Genomic DNA, 16,353 nt, shown 5'->3' with positions numbered 1-16,353 from the left:
AGAAATAATATTTAGGAAACACTGGCTTTTTAGGAAGTCTGTTTAAATATTTGATTGGGTATTCGTACTCTCGATAGTAGTATTCATTATCAGTATGTGCCGTGGCAAGAATTTTATCGGGTTGCATTTGCATTTTTTTTTTTACCGTTTATGATTTCATTCCTATTTTTTGAGCTCTGGCTGGTTGAGATTTACGGTAAGCTTGTATAGAGAGAAAGGAAAAAAAAAAAAAGAAAAAAGGAATTTGCATACCGACCCGAAACGACAAAGCCGAACGACGCGGATAAACGAAGGTTGCAACTTTTACAACACAAAACTACAAAGCCAATCGACCCGAAACGACAGTTCTACGCCAGTATTATAATCACCGTAATATGCGAAAGCATAAACCTGAAATAATCCGATAGTCTCACCTCGGTTTGACAGATTTTCTACACTATATGGACTTGTCCCTTTGCTATCCTTTCTCCGTATAACAAATCTGCGCACCCACCTTCCCCCACCCTCTTCTTCGTCTTCTTCTCTTTCTTCTTGAGGTCAATGTTGCTTCAGATAGTTGGTGGTACGCACGTCTCAGTGTTCTTTCGTCTCAACGGTAAGTTATTCTTTGTCTCACTCACTCACTCACGGTTCTTTGACTTGACTGGTATTTAGTTATTCGTTATGGGTTTTAAAAATAGGTGATTTTGACTGAGATTTGGCTTGGTGATTCGTTTGTTGTCTGAGAAAATGTAGGAAGATTTCCAAGAAAATAAATGAAATTTGGGTATTTGAAATGTATAGGACCTAAAGCGAGCTCAACTCAGCTGGGTTAGATAATTGTGTCTTCTTTTTCATCTGTTTTCTGGGAAACCAAACGAGGGTTATGTTTAGCATAAGGGTTTTTTTTTTTTTTTTTTTTCTCCGGCGCCCATTTTTAGTTTTTGTATTAAATTTTGCTGCTGAGAATGGGGTTAGTTCAGCATAAATGTTCTCACTTTTCATTCTCCTTTCTGATCCTTAGATGCAATTGACTTTCTCACTGTAGCATAAATTCCCATATTCTAACTTTTTGACTTTCTAATTTTTTTGTTACGTGCTTGATTTACAGGAATTGAGGTTTCTTTTTGAACTTTTAGATTGGTTAGGTTTGAAGTGTATGCATTCTAATGGGGGGTGAGAGTGGGATTGAGTCGTGGTTTGGTAGTATGAGGTGGATTCCATGGAAGGGTGTGTCAGATGCTGAAAAGGGGGGGATTGAAATTTTGGCGTTTGAAGTTGCTAGCTTGATGTTGAAGGTGCTTAATTTATGGCAATGCTTGAGTGATAAGGAGGTTCATAGGTTGAGGAAAGAGATTGTGAACTCGATTGGGCTTAAGAAGCTTGTATCCGAGGATGATGATTATCTGATGGAAATTGCCTTGAATGAAATAGTTGAGAATTTCGTAATTCTGGCGAGGTCTGTGGCCAGGCTTGGGAAGAGGTGCAAAGACCCTTTGTATCACCGTTTTGAACATTTTGTTAATGACCCTATTCAGAATGGCTTTCAATGGGTGGGGTGGGAATATAGATGGAAGAAGATGGAGCGGAAGATGAAGAAAATGGAGAGATTTGTTGCCTCTATGACACAATTTTCACAAGAGCTGGAAGTGCTGGCGGAGCTCGAACAAACTCTTAGGAGAATGCAGAATACCGAGCTAAACCGGGTAAAAGTGCTCGAGTTTCAGAAGAAGGTAATCTGGCATCGTCAGGAAGTGAGAAATCTGAGAGAGATGTCCCCATGGAATAGAACTTATGATTATGTTGCCCGGCTTCTGGTGCGATCACTTTTTACGATACTAGAGAGGATGAAGCATGTCTTTGGAACTTATCAAGTGCCTTCTTTAGAGCGAATGACTGATTCTCAGCTTATGAATATTGAATGTTTTCCTCGCAGCCATTCCTTTTCCACTCTTCTGCATTCATCTGTTCATCCATCTGAGAATAATCTGCCTGGGTTCTATTCAGGACCTATTGAGAGGTCGGTTTCAACGCGAGGAAAAAATGGTGACATGAGTAGGAGAAAGGACAAGCAACGACATGAGCGTCATTTGTCATCGACCATACATGGAAACCACCTAAAAGTGGAAACCAATCAATTAGCTCATGTTGGATCTTTCAAAGGGTGGTGCATGAATGCTGCAAGCGAATCTCCTGTTATGCTGAGCTGTAAGCCAACCGGCAGCGGTTCTATGAGGTTGACTGGTGTTCGTATGAAAAGTATTGACAAAACCAGTAACACAAATATTGAATCTTTATCTTGCAGTGACAGGATATATTCTAAATTGTTGTTCTTCAATAAGCGTAGGTTGTTGACTGCACCCCCATCCACTCTTGGTGATTCTGCTTTAGCTCTCCATTATGCAAATGTGATTTTATTGATTGAGGATCTGGCTTCATCACCTCACTTAATTGGCCTTGACAAGAGAGATGTTCTGTACAATATGTTACCCACGACTATAAGAACTGCTCTGAGGGCGAGGCTAAAGTCATATGCCGGAACCATGGCCTCATCTGTTTACAATGCTGCCCTAGTAGTGGAGTGGAGTCAGGCGCTTGGGCAGATATTGGAATGGCTGGTTCCACTTGCTCTAAGCATGGTGAAGTGGCATTCTGAGCGGAATTTTGAGAAGCAGGATGCATTTTCTGGAACAAATGTGATGCTGGTCCAGACCCTTTACTTTGCAAATCAAGCAAAAACTGAAGCTGCAATCACCGAGCTTCTTGTGGGTCTGAACTATATCTGCAGGACTGGTGGACAGCGTCGTGATAAGGATGTGCAGGAGCCTGCTGGCTGCAGAGTTTATAATGATTATATGTCCAATAGGGATGACATTGCTGAATGCTGATGATGTTTTATAAATTACGAGAGATTTTTCTCCTAGGTGTCGTAAAATGTACATTATCAATATAGAGAAATGTTCCATTCAAATGGGATGTGATGGGGTTCAGAACATAGAAGACATTCCTTCAATTATTAAGGTATTGTTCTGAGCTTCCAGTTAACTTTTCTTACAGGGATTTGGAGATTCTTTTATTTGTTTATGTAGCGGATGAATTTGCCATTTCATGTAAAGCATATTTCATATTGTAACATGAAGCTCCCTGTTATCTCACATATTTAAATCACTCTTTTAACATGAGTAATTTCAACACAATATCTTCTGTTTCTTCCTTAACTGGATAGCACAATCATAATCGCATCTCTTTTCCTTACTTCTCTCCTGTTTTTAATGTGGCTGCACAGCCTTACGTTGCCTGTTTTGCAAAACCTTGTGAAGCCATAGATCAACTCAACGTGCAACCCTGATTGATGTTCCGCAGCTCTGAACTCAATGTTTATGTCTTCCTGAACTTGTGTGTTTCTGGTCTGGGGATTCACTTCCCCATGAAGTTGTCATTTCAGAATTGGGATTTCGTGGAACATTTTTGCCCAAATTTCAGGGAATTCAGCGTTTGCTAAGAAAATACCAACCAACGCTATGATTTGTATTGAGAATATTGTCGGTGTGCTGTGTGAGCTAAGAAAATACCAACGAACGCTATGATTTCGTACTCTTGCAAGGCAGCGTGAGGAGTTGCTCAAGTGAGCTTGATGTCATGTTAAATAATTCATTATTATAAAAGTTTTAAGTGGATAGAAAATAATGAATTTAATCATTTAATTATTATTTTAACACATTTATTTATTTGAGGACTCAATAAACAAAACCCAAACACCAAAAATATTTAATTGAAAATGAGAAATAAATTACAAAAATAACATTAGACCATGTTACCTTCGTTCTGATAGCTATCATGTTAAATAATAAAACAAAATAACATGTGCAAAAAGCAGAAACTAAGAGAGAGAAGACAGATAAATTTTGTTAGAGACATGTGTCCGCCACTAAAAAGACCCCGATATGACTACATTATACAATTGTATTAATGGTCTAGGAAAAACATGGTTGGCAAGGTAAGATAGAAAAGGTACAAACAACCATGGTAAATACATTACATTTATACTAGATGTTCATATCATTCTCATCCCATTTGACTGATGTGGTAATGCCCATCGGTCATTGTTAAAAAATAAAGATCAAGGGTTGAAATTATAGCATTTAGCATCACATCACCCTAACGAAATGAAAGTTTAGTACCTAACATTACTTTTTCAAGAAGTAGACTTCTAAACAAAGTGGTTCCAACTCTTCAGTGTCTATACAAAACATGTTTTAGGCACTGCCATCAATGGTTCTGACTTCCGCACTGTTACACCCAAGTTGTCCTTCATGTCCATCGTTTCTGGAGTCACATTGCCATCGAGTTCCCAGTCAAATTTGTGAAGCAATGAGCCCAAAATAAGGTGAAGAACTCTGTGAGCCAAAGGCACCCCTGCACACATTCTTCTCCCAGCTCCAAACGGGATCAGCTCATAATGTTGCCCCTTATAATCAATCTTTGTGTCCATAAACCTGTCGGGCTTGAAAGCCAAAGGGTCTTCCCAGACATCTGGGTCTCTTCCAATTGCCCAAGCATTCACAAGAACCTGTGTGTTTTTGGGTATCTGAAACCCCATGAAATCGGTGTCTTTCATTGCCCTTCGTGGGACTAGGAATGGAATTGGAGGATGTAATCGCAGTGTTTCCTTGATTACTGCCTGCAAGTATGGGAGATTGTCGATGTCACTCTCTTCAACCTTTTGCTTTGGTCCAACTACTCGCGCCAGCTCGGTTTTGGCCTTCATCATCGACTCAGGATTGCATAGGAGCTCTGTCATTGCCCATTCAATACTGCTGCTTGTTGTTTCTGAACCAGCCAAGAATATTTCCTGCATCAAACATACAACTATTATTACTTTCTTATGTACATTTTTGGACACATGTCAAAATTTTGTCGATAACATTTAGAATTTGTTGGGTGAAGAAAAGCCCAGAACCCACTTCCTATAATTTTTTTTACAGATGAATCACTCCATTGATCTTACAAATCCTTCCATTATTGAGCTATAAGACATTTTGCCACTATTTGCCTTCTTCATCCAAACAATGATACCTTAATTAATTTCAATTCAACTAAAACAATATCTCAATTAAATTGAGATGGACTCCAAAAAAAAATGTTCCCCTAAGTTATGAAAAATTAACTTATTATGAATTTTTATAATTTGTCCCAATCTAGCAGCAGCATAACCGATCAATATCCTCTCTACTACAATAGAAATGGAGAGAAATTTTTTCACCAAACAAATTAGATTTCATAAATCTAATATAATAAGTTGCTAATTTCACAAGATAATATTATATATAACATTTTTATCTCACAATACTAATAGTCTCAATCAATCTTTGAATAAGTCTTTTTTTTAAAAAAAAAAAAAGAAGAAGACTAAAAAATATGGTTCATAGCATTTTTTTTTCACATAAGAGTAATACTAAAAATTATATTTTTATCTCACAACTATTTCATAATACTAATTTATAAGTCCTTTATAAGTCCTAACTAATCAATTCTTATATATATATATATATATATATATATATATATATATATATAATTAAAAAATAAAAAACATGATATATAAAGTAATATTATAAAGTATAGCCTCTATTCATTAATTTTTCTTACCTACCCACTCAAATGAGTGGAGGATAAGGATGAAAAATGTATCATTAGATTCGTTACTGAATAGTGGAGGGTTACTAATTAAACTTACCAAAATAAAAATATTTACGTCCCTATCAGAAATTTTGATGGGCTCATCTTTTCCATTGCCTTCAAACTCAAGCAACACATCCAAGAAGTCCTTCCTCGTATCTCCGCCGGCCTGCCTATCCTTCATCCGCTCCTCCACAAACTTGGATGCAATCTCCATAGCTTTCCCAAGATCCCTCTCCATGTTCCTCCTCAACCCCTGCGGGTCCAGCCACCGCAGCCAAGGGAAATAGTCCGCCATGTTCGCATGCCCCGACCACTCCGCCAGCGCTATCATCGCCGTAAAAAACTCCGACACCTCCTTCGACTGCGGATCCAACAAGTCACGAGAAAGCATGAGGTTTCCGAGGAGATTGAACGTCATGAGGAAAACAAACCTCGCCACGTGCAGTCCACGCGAGGGCGCGTCAAGTTTCCTCGCCTCCTCCTCGATCCACAACAACATTTTGTCCACGCATCTCCTGCGTATGTCGGCCGACTCGTTCACGCGCTTGGCGACTAACATGTCGACCGTTACAAGGCGCCTCAGCACACGCCAGTAGGAACCGTAAGGCGCGAGCGCTAACGAGCCCTGGTGGTAGTTGTGGGCGCGCATGGTCTCGGTGACGGTGCGCTCGGCGAAAGAGAGATCGTGGTTTTTGAAAAACTCGGTGGCTGCTCCGACGGAGAGGATTGCCATGGAGTTTCTGGCGCCGAACCTTAGCCATATAACGGGGCCGTACTTTTGCCTTAGGCCCGCCAGGGTGCGGTGTGGCATTGCTCCAAGATCGAACATGTTGCCGAAGATCGGCCATCCCGGTGGCCCTGGAGGAAGCCGGCGATTAAGGCTTGACTTTCTACGGCGGATGAAGAGGAGTAGAGCTGATAAGAAGAGGATGAGCAAGCGCCACTCCATGACGTCAAAAACGAGCTGCTCTTGCTCTCTCTCCCCTATTGTTTCTTCTAAGCTAAGCTAATGCTTCTACTTACTCATTTATAGACTGTTGTTGTAATTAATTAAAGAAAATAATAATAAATCATCTACTAAAGTTCCTAATATTTGGTCATGTACTTGTCTGTCTAATTGAAATTGAGGAGTAGTTTATTGGTTTATTATTAATATTTAACTGAATAAGTAAAATAAAGAAGAGATGTAAATACTTAAAATTATTAAAACGATTCCTTAACTAAAGAATAATGAGCAGCCCATCTTTGTCGTGAGCTAAGATTTAATACGGTGATGCTTACTGTAAACTAGGATCTATAGAGCATTATGCTTAATTATGTTTTGCTATCTATAAATGTAGCTCTATTCCTTTAAAAAAAAGAAAAAAAATATATATATTGAGCCGAATTCTGGATGCTGTACGTACGCTTGAGGTCACACACATATTGAAGGAAATTAAATGCTTATTTTAAATATACAAATACAAATATATAATATTTCCGCTGACGGGATAGTCTATCCAAAAGGGAATGTATATTATATTAAAGGAAAGTTAGATACGGAAGGTACTGAAAACTGGCAAAATTTAATGCTATCCGACTAATTAAATCGGGCAGTGATTCTAAGCACGCCTAGCTATTTATTTATTATTATTATTTTTAATATTAAAAAAAATAAAAATTGCCAGCGTGCCGTTGTATTTAGCTTCACCCAATTAAATCAGAGATAAACTTCCAATACATTTACACCTTACGTGACTTTTTAAGTTATTATTAAATTTTAGATTAATTATTATTAAATTTTAATTGAATAGTAATTTTAAAAGCCATATTAGCGTAAAGGGGATAAAACGATGATCTTAGCATTACTCTTTTTCATGAACCTTGCTGCCAGCTGGATTGGATACTCACCAATTTGATTAGGAAAATGATCAAGGCATAACTTAAACTCAATTTTGGCTCAACTTTTCTCTTAAGTTTTTTTTTTTTTTTTTTTTTTTTTTTAAAAAAAATGTTTGTGGAGGAGAGAGAGCCTTAAACTAGAGAGAGAGAAATTTGGTCTAAAAGTTTAGTTAAAGTTAAGTTTAAGTTGTGATTAAATCACACCTCGATTGATTAATTGGTATTCACACTGCAACTAGAGTATCTATCTAATTTACTTATCAAAATAGGTGAACGGGTTATTAAATACTTTATTCAAGCTTTCTTAAGCTTGTGGTCCCAATTAGTAACAATTTAGACAACAAATTTGACGGGGTCTTTATCCAACCTAACTGGCAAAGTTTGACTTTTATGTTTCATAACTATAATATATAACAAGGGCACGGGCACATTACTCTAGTAGAATATGGGTGTAGTATATAGCGTTAATTTTTTTTTAAAAAAAAAAAGCTTAAGTGACCATTGAAATTTCACATTTTATCAAATCGCTCTCTAAAATTAAAAGATATCAAATCACTCCTTAGGATTCAAAATATTTCTAAATAACCCCTTTCGTCCTCAATTAATTTTTCAAGTGATATGTGACCATATACACGCTACGCTAGATTGCCACCTCAATCTAAATTTTAAAAACAGTACACATAAATCCCAAAAAAGAAAATTCTATTTTGAGCTCCTTAAGAAATAGTAGCATCAACCCTTTTGCCGTTACCTTACTACATCCCTCGAGTCGTTGTGACGCATCTCCATTTGGATATGCTATGGGCTTTAGTTTTGGCTTTATTGAAGCTCGATATGTCATCCTTTGGCAGCCGCACCCACCAATGCGCCCCTCCATTGTCTTCTCCAGCAAGCTCGCATCCCATCGCCACCTTATGCACATCTATTAGGCCTTCACGTGCCCACATGTGAATCTTACTCGCTTCTGCGTTCATGTCGTCTCCACTATTGGTGTTGATGATTTATAGGCGTAAAGATTTTTTTTTTTTTTTTTTTTTTTTAAACTAATTTTTATGCATGTATGTTATGTGTTGTTGCTTTCAACTTGACCCAAACCGTTAGGCTTTAAACTCTTTTTCTGTGAAAGATATTCCATTTCCATTGTTCATTTTAATTTTAGTCCGTCAATTTTATCGGAAGCTAATATAGATCTAAATTTTTAAAAATTCTCTTATTCTAAATGATTTTACATGGTGCAACTTTCATTGGTTGCATTCACAAATAAATTTCAATTTTCTTCGCATTGAGCTGTTAGTCGTTTGTGTAGATAACCTAGATTTTTTAATTGTTTAAGCTTAAGCTTGTATTTTTATTTTTTTTCCTATTTTAATAATGTTAAGGTTGTATTTGTTTTCGTTTAGTTCTGTTTGTTGTCCTTGTTGCTGTCCTTCGTAATTTGTTTTGGATGAGCTTATTAAAAAAAAAAAAAAAAGAAGCGAGAAAAACATTGGTCTGAGAGAGGCGGCAGAAGAGAACCTTCACCCCCGCAAACGTTAAACAGCTTTGAAAAATGTGCAGCCGCCCTGTAAGGTGAAACGTGACGGTGACTTCTTTTATATAATAATGTATTTAAAAATAAGTTAATTAATTCTACGGTCATCTCAAGGGAACACACCCGACTGAAAACGTACCTCTAATGAATAGGAATTGGAGGTACCTTTTATATAAACGTACCTTCTTTTATATAATAACGTACCCCTAATGCCAGCACGAACTTCAATACCAGGATACTGTAGCTTGACCTGTTGCCCACTTGCTGCGCTTGTTGTGTTGAAGCTACAGTGCCGTGGAAAAAGCTACAGAGTGCAAGAGGGGTTAACAAACATACCCATAGACAAACAGTATCTTCTTTGGATAAACTCATTCACACACGAAGCAAATAAATAAATAAATTATTTGCAGGTTAATTCATACAAAAATGAAATAAAAAAACACTTGATGAACTGACATCATATGTCCTATGTATTACCGATGAATTCAAATTGGGTGACCGATAACCACCTAAATTTTTAGTTAAGGAAAATGTTTTATTTTTTGTTCCTATTTTTCTCGGATAAAGTTTTTCTTTAAACTGAGTTTGAATAATTTTTTTCAATCTACTTTATAAAAATGACATATGTCTCTTAAACATGTGAGATGCACATATTTTTTTAATAGTAGAGATAAAGCTTAAATATATTTTATTTAAAACTCATATGTATCTTACATATTATTAAAAAAAAGAACACATGTTAATTTTATAGAGTGGGTTGGAGGAAAACTTTGTCAATTTTTCTCCTATTCTCCTACTTACTAAAATCAGTAAAATAAGTGAAATAAAGAGAGAGGTATTCTACTGTTAATATTTTATTAGTAAAGTCTACTTAACCCCCTCAAACTAACACTCTAATGACAATTTATTCCATAAATTATCAATTAAGATAATTTACCTCCAAAAACTACCAAAACAATGACAATGTATCCTCAATTTTAACAAATTGACGAAATTACCCTAACTACAATAAAAACAAAAATACTAAAACTTAATTTTTTTTTCTTCAAAATTTTAAGGGTAGTTTTGTCTGATTAAAATTTCTATATGGGTAATTTCGTTATTTTGCTACCATTGGGGGGTATATTATCATTGTTTTGATAGTTTTTGGGGTAAATTGTCGCAATTAATAGTTTTGAGGGTAGATTATCATTGTGGTGATAGTTTAAGGGGGTTAAGTAGACTTTACCCTATTTTATTTTATTACATTTAATATAATGTATATGGTTTCATTTAAATATTTTTAAATAATACAACACCATATTTAAGATATGGTAATATACACACTATTAAAATCTTTTACGTTTAATTCGAAATAAAGAAGATCCTCATTTATCAATTTACTGGTGTCAAATCAAACTTAGAGTAAGAACTTGCACTAATCTTATAAATTTGAGTGATGCAAATGCAATCATTTAACACTAAAATTGAGATGATGGGAGTGAGGAAAATAGCCATAAATCATGACGGGAAAGTGATGGCATCGATGTGCACACTACAAAGCCACATATTTATAACCTGAATGTGACGGTTTGAAAGGTGATAGAATTTAGTAGAAATTGGGATTTCAAAATATCATGAAGAAAGGAGATGCATTGAAAATAATTATAACTTTGCAAAGGGATTGGTACAATTGGAGCATATATGGACATTTGATAAATGATACCAAAGTCCTTGTGAACAACTTTTAATCATGGTATGTGGGACAATGAAGTATGCAGCAATTAAGTTAGATGCTGCCTTCCAAGCATGCTTGGGAGTTGGGGCTCATTTTACTTTCAAATCTTATTTAATTGTAGCATATAAGTTAAGCTATCGATCCCACCTGGACAAGTATGAGATTGGTTCATGTTGCTCTCATAGATTAGGAAAAATGAAAGAAAATTTATTGGGTAAAGTCCACTTAACCCCCTCAAGTAACTCCCAATGCTAGCAAAATGACGAAATTACCTCTATAGAAATTTAAATAAGACAAAAATACCCTTAAAAATTTGAGAAAAATTAAATTTTAGTATTTTAATTTTGTTAAAATCGGGGTACATTGTTATTGTTTTGGTAGTTTGAAAGGTAAATTGTCGCAATTAATAGTTTGGGAAGTAGTTTGAGGGGGTTAAGTGGACTTTACCCGAATTTATTTTATAGTCTAAATTTTATTTTGTTGCATTTTATGATGTACATGGTGTCGCGTCTTTTAAAATTACATATACATCATTAGACTTGTAAAATTTAATTTAAACCATAAAGGAATATTAATTAAATAATAAAATTCACTATTTCTTACCCGTTTAAGCTTTTAGGATAAATGTTTATTTAATATAGTATCAAAGCAAATGTTCTGAATTTAAACCCTATTTCTTCCATTCATCTTCTATTTTAATTAAATCTTTTACGTATTAAACCTGATTTAACATATTAGTCCCGAATAATTCAAGTTTCAATAAATTATTATGAATATGAAGCATTTTCCAAAAAAAAATTAATAATAATAATAAAGTCCAGAGGTTTTAGCTATGGCCAATCCTGTAACCTTGCTTAATTCATAGGGATTCCTATTGCTGTTTGGCAATTGGATTCAGGTTTTAGGCAACGCAATTAGCGCCATTAATGTTGGAAATGAATTATTAAAGCGATGCATAAAAAACTGGTTTCAAGAAACTGTTGGGCCTATTAATAATGGATTAGGAATTCCCTTGTCACCTTAATTGATGATAATTACTAGTCCGGGGCCCAAGGCCCGGTGCTAAGTCCAACTGCAAACTTTGCCACCATGTGTCAGGATCTCTTTAGAAAGATTTTGAGGCGATAAATAAGACATATGTTTCATTAATAAACATATGTTTCAATTCATCCCATGACCCTTGGAGCTGAGGTGGTCTCCCGTCACCCCTTAATTTTTTTTTATTTTTTAAATTTTTTTATTTTTTAATTAAATTTAAATTATATATAATATTTTATTTTTATTTTTATTAATAGGACATATGTCTCATTTATGGCCTCAGAATCTATCTAGAACCTGACCATTAACTAAATATTTTTTGGTCTAGACCGGAGAAGATCCTGTTCCAGGATCAGCAGCAGATTCAATTAATTCTTTTTTAAGATCATATCAATTATATAATAAGAAATTAGAAAAAAAAAAAAATTATATAATGAGAAGGAGAAATGGCAATGCTATATATGGACTCCATCCTCCTACCTTTATTTTATTAGGCTATGTGGCAGTACCTATAGGTTTTCAGACTTGTTTTTTTTTTTTACAACAATCAGTAAAACAGATATTAAATGGGATACATGTTATACAATCATTTTTTTAATTTTTATTTATTTTTTACAAATTTAATAAATAAATCATTGGATTTGTAACTTATGTGGGTCCTATACAAATTCAATGGTTTGATTCATCTATTCACTATATGGATATGGAGATAGTTAAAAGATGATTAAAATAATTAATTTTATAATTTTATAATACCTAAATTACTCTTCTATCATCTTTACATTTTTTGCTTTGACAAAAATAAAATTTGAGCAGTTCAAGTTAAAATTTTGCATGTACTCACATCGTGTTGAATTTTCCATCAATTTTAACGCTACAATCTAAAGGATGGTGTAAATAGAAACAAATGGTAGTCTTAACATCCCAAATAATTTTTAAGTTAAATAAATCATTATGAAATATGAATAGGGATAAGCTCATGCATTAAAATAATAATAATAATAAAGTTTGGATCAGGTTGGTGGGTATTGGGCAGGATGCTTTAGCTAGCCAATCATCCTGCAACCCTGCTTTCTAGGGAATCCTGGTGCTGTTTGGCTATTGGATTAGGTTTTAGGCAACGCAATTAGCGCCAATCTGTTAATGATGGAAATGATTAATTATTAAAGCGACACATAAAAAACTGGTTTCACGCAATGGATTTGGCTTACATGCTGTTATTAAAATAAGAGCATGTATACTGTAGTTGAATCAACGGTTAAGATTGAATTTTTCAAAATCTCTTTTTCATTTTCTCTCTCTTATTAAATGCTTATAAAAGTAAGTCAACTTTAAAATTCAATCTTGACCGTTGATTCAACTACAGCATACATGCTGTTATTAAAATAACAGCATGTAAGCCAAATCCGCAACTCAACAGTTGGGCCGTTGAATTTCTATCATCGGCCTATTAATAATGGATCAGGAAATCCCTTGTCACCTTAATTGATGATACTTCAAGGGATTGTCTTAATTAGAGATGCTGCTCATGTAGCCTTGCTGTCTAGAGTAATTTTAGGAGGCCTACTTGTGTTTTACTTGTATCTTACTAAGAATAATGTAGCTATTAAAATCACTCTTGGATCAAAACTTAATAATGATCAATCACAAGTTCAATGGAGATTTTAATAACCACATCATTCTTAGTAGAACACAAGTAGGACATAAGTAGGTCATTTAAAATTACTCGTCAATCTGGCCTCTTCATTGGCTTGTTCCTCCCCAATACTTGAAACATGATAATATTCAGTTAGTTGTATTGAATAAGTATTTTTGTTTTTTGTTTTTTTTTTTTTAAAATAACAAAAATACTCTTACAATACAACTAACTAAATATCATTTAGTTTAAATGAACTAAAAAAAGATCATAATTCCTAATACTTAAAGGAGACTCACTGTTGTCAGTCTTCGCCATCAACAAACCACATCTCTTCTCGGAATGGGCCAATGCCTCAATAATATCAAACACCCTCTAACAATTGCTTTTTCTAAAGAAGTGAACTGCTTCGAACACCTTTAGACATGCAAATTGATGCGCATATTAAGTTTCAAAATTGGCCACTTCTCACCAAATATTTGAAAGTATTCCCAATAATTCCCCATCCTCTCTTCTGCTATGATTAGAAGTTATAGAAGACCCTTATAATTGTTTCCCTTTTTATTTTTTATTTTTAATAAAATCGACTTTATGCATACAAATTTAGGACGACACACTAGTCATCATTGATATTTGTCATGAAAAGTTATCATGCGACATCGCACTAGTCGCATGTAGATTTTTTTTTTCAAATGCCTCTTTGTTATTATAATGATTCATTTGTTTGTTCTTTTATTAGTTCTCTTTTATTGTAGATACGACATTATGACAACTCATTTCCATTTGTAATTTTCACCATGTATATTCCATTGGCATAAATGAATAGTATAACAATTTATCTTTTATACACCCAATATTAATAACTTAACACTTATTTTAAACCAATGCTATTTAAATGGAGGCTTTGATCTAGTGTGTTGTAAATATTGAATGATACATGCAAGTTATTATTATTATTTTTAATTTTCCTGAGCTTGGATATGATGATACCTCTCCACATGTTCTTTATGTAAGTTTTCTAATATACCAAAAGTCAACTATATTAATTGCGTGAAGAAAAAAAAAAAACCTCTTGGAAAATCTTATGCTCCTAGCTAGCTAGCCGGACTTTACTTGAACCAAGAGTTAGTCCTCTGGGTCATTAGGGAGAAATTGGGGCTTGTTGAATGGATGTTTTTACCAGTATTGTACTCTTCATGTTTGATCAATATAAGCAACTATGATTTATCAAAAAAAAAAAAAAAAAAAAAAAAGCTAGCTAGCCGGACATTACTTGAACCAAGAGTTATTTTAATATAATATTTTCATATTTCTAAAAGCTACAATTATTAAAAATAAATTATTTTTGAATCAGTTTATACTTTAATGGGTCTCAAGTTATTTAATTGTGGTAACAATTCAAGGATTTAATCTCAATAAATAGTTTTTTTATTGGATGTCTACATAAGAGAATTTCTAGAGCAAGACAAATATGATGGCTAAGAGATGTGCGATAAAACGTAAGTTGGTGATGATGATGTTTACTATTCGATCTCATACTACTCGAAGTGCATGCTAATAACCCCATACCTCTTTCTTCCGCTCCCACTCCACTACCATCCAACCTTCAACCCTTCCAACTTGATCTATATGAGAATATGACTTATATTCATCGTTGCCTTGAAATCTGTTACGTTTTCGGGACTCCGAGCGCGTAACTGGTTTATGAACTGGAAAATTACCAGGATCGTTTCTCCTTAGCTTCCTTATTATTGAGAAAATAAGCAAAACAATTCTAGCGGTAGGACTTTCGAGGAATCCTGGACCTCCTTTGGTAGAGCAATTCGAGAAGCTCTTAAACTCCCACAAACACAAAGTTTGAATAAATTCTTGACTGACTTCTTATTCCATAGCAATGCAGTATTTAAAGAATAGAATTACAACTGAAATATAGTCCCACACGTGTGTGACTTATGACTCCTAAAGCAATAAAGATAGGAACTCCTAAAACAATAAAGATAAGACTCCTAAAGCAATAAGGATAAGATCTCCTCAAGCGATAAGAATAAGAACTCCTAAAATAATAAAGATAAGACTCCTAATGGAAATAATAAGAACTCTAAAACAATAAAGATAAGACTCCTAATGGAAATAAATTACTGCATTGTCTACGTTGACACACCCACCAACCCTTAGCCACTTATACGTAACACTCCCTTCCCCTTGAAATTGTCCTTGTCCTCAAGGACAAATGATGGAAACCGAAGCTGCATGTCATTGAAATTCTCCCATGTTGCATCAGCAGGAGAGAGCCCCTCCCAATGGACTAAAACTTCAGTAATTCCCTTCCTGGTGCGATACTCCAGTGCCATTTTAGGTCTTGGCAGCACCCTTCCCTCTGCATTATCCACATATGGCAGCGTGTCTTGTACCACAACAGTTGTCCCCACTTGCTTCTTCAACAATGATACATGGAAAACATGATGTATTTTGGAACCTGAGGGAAGATTGAGCTTGTAAGAAACAGCCCCCATTTTTTCCAGAATCTGATATGGCCCATAAAATCTAGGAGACAACTTCAAGTGTTTCCTCACTGCTACCGACATTTGTCTATAAGGTTGTAGGCACAAATAGACCCAATCCCCCACATTAAACTCCCTCTCTTGGTGGTGTTGGTCATAGATTTTCTTCATTCTTGCTTGTGCTTCTTTCAAATGCTCATTGGCTTCTTTAATAATGTCATCGCGATCCACCAAGAGTTGTTCCACTGCTGCTACCTTTGAAGTGCCCGGCACATACGACAACAAAGTAGGTGGTTCTCTACCGTAGACGACTTGAAAAGGAGTGCACCCCAATGCTGAATGTAGACTTGTATTATAACAAAATTTCACCCATGGCAGCCACTGAACC

At 35.0% G+C, this 16,353-nt stretch overlaps 2 protein-coding genes across 3 annotated transcripts; one reads left to right on the top strand and one right to left on the bottom strand.

Annotated features, from left to right (window-relative positions):
* The first annotated feature begins 426 nt into the window (after positions 1-426).
* Positions 427-3,508, top strand: LOC132192028 (protein PSK SIMULATOR 1). 2 transcript variants are annotated; one of them, XR_009441314.2, is made up of 3 exons: positions 427-595; positions 1,091-3,000; positions 3,266-3,508. XR_009441314.2 is itself a non-coding variant. In XM_059607212.2 (2 exons), the coding sequence occupies exon 2, from the start codon at positions 1,149-1,151 to the stop codon at positions 2,865-2,867; it is 1,719 nt and encodes a 572-aa protein (XP_059463195.2). In that variant the 5' UTR covers positions 427-595; positions 1,091-1,148; the 3' UTR covers positions 2,868-3,136. The 2 variants fall into 2 exon arrangements, 1 of the variants encoding a protein (XP_059463195.2); XM_059607212.2 differs by lacking the exon at positions 3,266-3,508 and having other exon boundaries at positions 1,091-3,136.
* A 481-nt stretch (positions 3,509-3,989) lies between these two features.
* On the bottom strand, positions 3,990-6,735 carry LOC132192159 (cytochrome P450 76A2). Its single transcript, XM_059607411.2, has 2 exons — positions 5,717-6,735; positions 3,990-4,831 (listed from the first exon to the last, which is right to left on the bottom strand). The coding sequence occupies exons 1-2, from the start codon at positions 6,608-6,610 to the stop codon at positions 4,220-4,222; spliced, it is 1,506 nt and encodes a 501-aa protein (XP_059463394.2). The 5' UTR covers positions 6,611-6,735; the 3' UTR covers positions 3,990-4,219.
* Positions 6,736-16,353: the final 9,618 nt, after the last annotated feature.

This window comes from Corylus avellana, chromosome 10 (assembly GCF_965113065.1).
Source record: "Corylus avellana chromosome 10, dhCorAvel1.hap1.2, whole genome shotgun sequence".
NCBI lineage: Eukaryota > Viridiplantae > Streptophyta > Magnoliopsida > Fagales > Betulaceae > Corylus > Corylus avellana.
This window is presented reverse-complemented; position numbering and strand designations above follow the sequence as displayed.

What these genes read in the sequence shown, in the direction of transcription:
- LOC132192028 (XM_059607212.2), top strand. Translation starts at nt 1,149, where the DNA reads ATGGGGGGTGAGAGTGGGATTGAGTCGTGGTTTGGTAGTATGAGGTGG.
- LOC132192159 (XM_059607411.2), bottom strand. Translation starts at nt 6,610, where the DNA reads ATGGAGTGGCGCTTGCTCATCCTCTTCTTATCAGCTCTACTCCTCTTC. An exon ending in ACGTAAATATTTTTATTTTG is followed by an intron (nt 4,832 to 5,716) that starts GTAAGTTTAATT and finishes TGTTTGATGCAG; the next exon opens with GAAATATTCTTGGCTGGTTC.